The 6,312-nt window shown below is 42.1% G+C and overlaps 1 protein-coding gene across 1 annotated transcript in view; it reads left to right on the forward strand.

Annotated features, from left to right (window-relative positions):
- Window positions 1-843: 843 nt before the first annotated feature.
- CUNH8orf34 (chromosome unknown C8orf34 homolog) overlaps window positions 844-6,312 on the forward strand; it is a gene marked incomplete at its 3' end in the record, with an annotated part of 136,445 nt that continues 130,976 nt past the window's right edge. Inside the window, exon 1 of the mRNA XM_008854790.1 lies at window positions 844-1,293. Within this exon, the coding sequence (XP_008853012.1) occupies window positions 1,225-1,293 (69 nt within the window). The remainder of the gene's footprint in view (window positions 1,294-6,312) is intronic.

Here is a 6,312-nt window from a genome sequence, read left to right on the forward strand (position 1 = left end):
TTGGCTTTAAGGAAACCGATGCTTATTATTGCAAAGACATCCAAACATACATTATGAATGGTGTGATTTGGGCAACACATAATGGTTAGGAGCCAAGGAAATCATCTTTGGGGCCTCAGTGTTTTATCACACACACACACACACACACACACACACACACACACACACCCTCTGGGAAGATCCCTGTGCTGTCTGTAGATCAACTTGGAAATCCTGCATATGCATAATAAGAAGGTGTTAGTCAAAAATGAGGTGCTCCTGAGGGAAGCACTGCTAAGCATCTGAGGTGTATAGATAGAATTTAAGGCGCCAGGAGAAAAACAAACTTGGATGGATGGAGAGAGCTGGCTCTCATTGTCTGATGCCCAAAGGTTACTTCCAGTCTTTGGGGGTTTGTCTCCGGAATGGGAATTTTCAATGGGAATTTGCAAACGTCAGTTGAGGTTTTTGTTTCAATTCTCATATTTATTTTTTGAGGAAAAACAACTTTGTTTTCATGGCAACCCTGAGATCCATGCATCAGTTTGCCATCACTGTTTTTCTTGCGCCCAGGGCTAGCCTAGGCAGAGCATTAGGTGCCTGGGAGAGGACCACCCTCGGCAGTGGGGACCATCCCCTGTGGAAATGCGGTTGAAGCGGCCGCGGAGTAGCCAACAAGCACCAGATTTATGTGCACTTTGAAAGAAGCACCTTCACCATTGGCTTTTTGAGCGGCGCTGTCGCTAGGGAGCGAGCACAGCCTCGGGGTACAGCCTCCTGGCAGCCGGGAGCCTGGTGCACACCGTGGCGCGCTCTGGGCTGCATCGCACGCTGTCGCCCCTGCGGCCCCAGTGGTACCCGGCTCGGCTCCCGGCAGCTCAGCAATCGAAGCCCGCCTTCCTGCTCCGGCTCCTGCTGCTGCCGCCCAGAGGACACAGCATCCTCTGCTGACGATTTCCCAGTGGCGGCCGCGCTGGGAGAGCAGAGCCGGTGGGCGCGAGCAGCAGGAAGCGATGAAGGAGTTCTTCCCTCCTCTCGGAGTTGCCTGAGTTGCAGGTGCCTAGCCCCGGCTCCTGGTTCTCTGCACCTCTCAAGCTCGCAGTTCCCCTGGCTACTGCCCGTCACCCCGCCCGGGAGCCGAAGCTTCGGAGTTCCTGTCCCGGCTCCTCGGGTGCAGAAGAGGGGTGTCCCCCGCTGAGGTACACGGTCCTCTGGTCTTCTCTCCGCGGCCCTATCTGTCTCTCCATGGCGTCTCGTCAACAAACCCGAATCCAAGCTTACCTGGAGAAGAACAAAATCGGTCCTCTGTTTGAGGTAAGGAGCTGTAGTGGGGGGTTAGTCCCGCTCTCTTCGGGGAACAATGTGCAGAAATACATTCAGAATCCCCCCACCTCCAAAGTGATGGAAAGATGGAAAGCAAATGCGCTGGAGAGGGCGCCCTGCCCTGGCCAGGTGTCTTGGAATGCGGGCGGGAGGCCACTTGACCAATTACCTGGACGCAGACAGGTGAATTCTGGAGGGTCTTGCCTCAGCCTGGCAGGGCAGTTGGAACCATCAGGCTGCATCTTCTTGCCACAGGAGCAGGACTCGGACAGGCTGACACAGGCGATGTGTCTAGATGCACACCCTCAGAGACCATCACACACACACCTGCGCGCGCGCACACACACACACACACACACTTTACACTTGGAATTGACACTATCTTGCTTGTTGGAATTTTTGTTTTAAAAAATATGAACAGTAGTAGAACGGGAAAAAGTGGAGGAGGTGTTTAGCGGGGAGAAAGAACATTGTAAACTGAAAGAGGGCTGGTGTAGGTGTGTTGAATGATATCAGTAAACTGAGAGACCCATGCTGATCTGTGGTTGAAACGAAAGACTTTTGCTTTGCAAATCTTACCTGTGTTAGGGGGAAGGAAGGGGCAGGGACTGGCTTTGGAAAAACACAGGGGTTTTTCTTAGGAAGGAGACTGTGTAACTGAGTTATTTTCTTTCATCAAAGAATTGCTGACAAAACAGGACAAAAAAAGAGTGGACGGAAGAGAGAAAATGCGACCAGGAGGCTGAAATCTGGCACAAGCAAAGCGTCCCGAGGTTGCCAGGACGCTGGGCAGGGGTGGGGCAGATGTTCAGGTGATCAGGTCCACCGGGAGGGACGTCTGTGGTACCTTCCTGTCCTGGTCCAATAGCCTAGCTGGGCAATGGCTGGAGGAGAGCTAGTTGGAGGGGGTCTCCCACCCACACCCGGCAAAGCAACTGCAGATGTCTAAGACTAAAAGTCGGGGGTAGAAGATGCACCGGAAATCTCAGAGAATGGAGTAGCTTCCTGGAGATCAAGGAAGAGCAACAGAGATCTGCAGAGAAAAAACAAACAAACAAACAAAACAAAAAACTAATGCGAATTAATGCCTCTGCGTGTCAAGGCAGAGCAAGGTAGGCACATAGGGCTTTTGCCTTGGGGAGGACGAATTTCAAATAACGGAGGTTTGGGAGATCTCTGAAATTTTTCTGCCCACCTTTAAATTAATGTGGTAGGTAGTTTCTGGAGAAGTAGGGCCATTGTTTTATCTAAAACTCTGTGAAAGGGACCAGAAGTCGTGCAATTGGTTCCGAATATTAGCAAAGGACGTCTTGTTAGGTTAAGTCGGTAAGCCAAGAGCTGCTTGAGCTACCAGAGTTCTTTTCTTGGCCCTTAGGGTAAGGATTATAAACTATGCATGGCTTCATGTAAGTAAAACAAAAAAGCTAGAAGCATAATATCCCTCTAAAATAGTATATGAAGTGCATCAAAATAATGAAATAAATACGTTTTGTCTCTGTATTTGCTGGCTGCCTTCCTAGAACATAAAGCACTATTAGCCAGGGGGGAAAAGCAAATTGTTCTTAATAGATCCTGTTCTCACATAACTTACTTTAAACTTCCCATATTCTTTCCAAGTGATAATAAAATTAACTTTTTATATAATTAGAAAATAAGCTCAGCTTGATATTTTCCAGTTGTTCCTGATCCTTTAATGCTCACCAGCTAACTCCCCACTGAAGAATTTTAAGTGATGGAGAAATTGTTTCATAAATGCTTTAAATCTCCTTATCCAAAAACAACACAATTACATACTTTGTATATTACTGAATACACATTACATAATCCCCATTAGCTTGGACTGAAGTGATGATTAGTTAATTTTTAAGGGTTGACATGCACTTCATATAATTGAATGGAGAAAAATAGAAAAATTCTCTGCTAAGAGCAGGAGTACACAGATCCTTAGGTGACAGTTGTGATACAGCTTGGCTTTGAGAGTAGAATTATATGTACTTTACACAAGAGACAACTCTCACAAATTCATAATCTCTTCTTCCCCAAGTTAGAAAGTGAGTGCAGAAGCCAAATTTGATGGGCCACAATTGTAATACTAGCACTGTGGGCCTCGGGCAGGAGGATTGCCACAGGTTCCAGACCAGCATAGGCTAACAGAGAAAGTTCAAAGACAGTCTGGGCTATAGAATAATTGTCTCTAAACAAAACAAAACAAAAAGTAACCAAATTAAACAAAAACAGAAACCAGTGCAGAAATACCATCTATGAAATGGATGTTGGTAGTGTAAAATGCTTTTCCAGGCTTCTAGGTTCTGACTTGAAAGCTCAGAGGAGGTGCCCTGAGATCCACCCTTATTAAGAACCAATGCACCTGACTGCTCCAATCTAAATCTTGGGCCACATTGTAAAAAATGGTAACATAAGCTAAAATCGCCTTTGATAAATCACAAACAAAATAAGCGACTCTCATTTTCATCACCTGGAGGACTTGGCCTATGAAGGCACTGAAACTGATGGCACAGACTTCTTTCGCTTGTAAGCACAAGCAGTATCTGATAATATGTCCCCACTGTGAGCTTTGTATGTTATGAATGTTTTGAGGAAAACTTTTGCATTGTGAGACACTTTAAAGAGAGCTTACTAAAGTTATTTAAAAATAAATAAAACAATAGAAAAGCTAACCTCCATGTTGGGATTGAAAATGACTATTTTTTGTTGTTTTTGTGACTTTGTTTGTTTGTTTGTTTGTTTTTGAGACCAAGTTCCACTATGTATCTTTGACTAGCTTGGAACTTGTTATATAGACCATGCTGGCCTCGAACTCACAGAGATCTGCCTGCCTCTATCTCCCAAGTGCTGGGATTAAAGGCCTATGCCACCATGCCAGGTTTGGATTTTTTAATTGGTAAAATTTACAAACTCAGTTCTTTGTCTTATTTATTTCTAATATTTTTTCAGCTATGTTTGATGCCTATAGAGTGCTCTGTACACCATGGTGATCCAAAATAAATTTAAACTAACTTTTATTCCAAGTGATCTATGAACATATTTATACTGCCTTTAAATGTGATTAAAATATATTGAATCATTACAGAATCATGCCTAAAAGTCAATGCATAAGAGCCCTGAGCAGTGTTCTAATTAAAGACTAAGAACATGTAAGATAAAAATGACTTATATTCCATAAACACTTCAAATTTTTTGTAGCATGTAATAATTTCTGTTTCCTATGGGCTTATTAAGGACAGACAGGCAGTGTACAGCTTAGGCATTTGATCTATAAGGAATTTTTCATATAGTTGTGGTAAAGTTAAACTATGATCCTACTTATTTTAATTTTACAATAAGTTCTTATTTGGCAAGATATGAAATGGCTCATGTCCCACCAAAGTAGAATATTTTTATAACATATGTAACATGCATGGTGCAAAAACAGAAGTCTCAAACTTGAGGCCAGTCAGTTAGTAGCTTAAAAAAAAAGGTTGTGAGTCAGAAATTCTGCTCCTAAATAATTAGCTGCATATACCTGCTTAGGGAATTAAAGTAACTTGTTTTATGTGAACTCTGTTCCTGAGAGAATATATGATGTGGAACATCACAATTCCTCATTTTCAACACAAAGATGTTTCAACACAAGTTTTAGTTTCTTCCATTTGCATTAAATACATAGGATGATGTTCAAGGAGGTCAGAGATCTTGGTTCTGGCCAGATCACACAGGAATTTGAAATCCTAAACTATTTCAAAGCAGAATGATGGGGATCTTCGTAAATTTTCCTAAAATTTTTTTGCTCTGAGTTCTGAAGATACGGAATCCAAAAAACTACCTTTCTCCAAGTGTGGGCAGACTCACTACAAGTAGGACGGAGTTACTTCCTCACCAACTTTGTTTAGTTCAAAGTCCTTCTGCTCACATGGCATAAATTTGTATGAACTGATTTGGTGCACATGGTATGAACTGTACTCACAGCCAGCTCTTGGACTTCCTCTAATCCATCTTCATACATTTTGCTGTGGTACAATTTGTGCATCTCTGCTACCTACCTACCTACCTACCTACCTATGGTGTTGGTAAACCCAAACTCTACTCTGTTTGTATCTTTTCCAAGTCCATGACTTTCTTTTATTCATTTCTGACAGTTATCATCTGTAAACACCCCCTGCCCTCATTAGGGAATGGCAATCTATCTGAAGATAGCACACATGTAAATGGCTGCAGTTCAGTGACTGAAAACAAACACCTCATCTATTTTACTGTGGCACGTGGCACATGACTTGTGGCAGAGTAGGGCAGAGATGGCATAGATCAGGAGGGTCCTGGTTTCTCCTGGATGGCTAGAGTGAACTCAATGCCCACTCTACTCTGAAAGGAGACAATATTTCAATGTTTGAGAATTAATTTGCCCTTTAAAATATATTTAATAAAAATATTATTAAAGTGCTTATAGGAAAGATGCAATAAAAACACAAGCTTAGTACTCATAATGTGTTCAAGCTAATGATGCATAAATATGTTTTTTGAATAACTCTTGGAGGATTTTTCCCTCAGTTCTTGAAGTTATAATGACTTTTCCAGTATCTAAACTTGTATTCATTTTTATAATTCTGGAGTAGCTAGAGAACTATAGATTTTTTTTAAAGTTTCTTTCTATTAAAATTCTGCCTAGAGTCAAAGTTAAAGCATTATTATTAATTTACTTCAAAATTATCCTTAAAAATGTATCTAACATGATTTAGATTTATCCCATTTAAATTATTATTTCTACCTTGTTATGTTTTATTTTCAAATAGTTTTTTAAGAAATAAAATGAGGGGGCTGGAGAGATGGTTCAGTGGTTAAGAGCACTGCTTGTTCTTGTAGAGAAGCCAGGTTTAGTTTTCAGCACTCACATGGTGGCTAACAACTGTCCTTAACTCTAGTTCTAGGGTATCTGACACCATCTTCTGACCTCCTCAGGCATTGCAAAACACCAGTGAACCTACCTATATGCAGGCAATAAAAATAAATAAATTT

Source organism: Nannospalax galili, unplaced genomic scaffold (genome assembly GCF_000622305.1).
Source record: "Nannospalax galili isolate Female #2095 unplaced genomic scaffold, S.galili_v1.0 scaffold247, whole genome shotgun sequence".
In the NCBI taxonomy this organism is placed as follows: Eukaryota; Metazoa; Chordata; class Mammalia; order Rodentia; family Spalacidae; genus Nannospalax; species Nannospalax galili.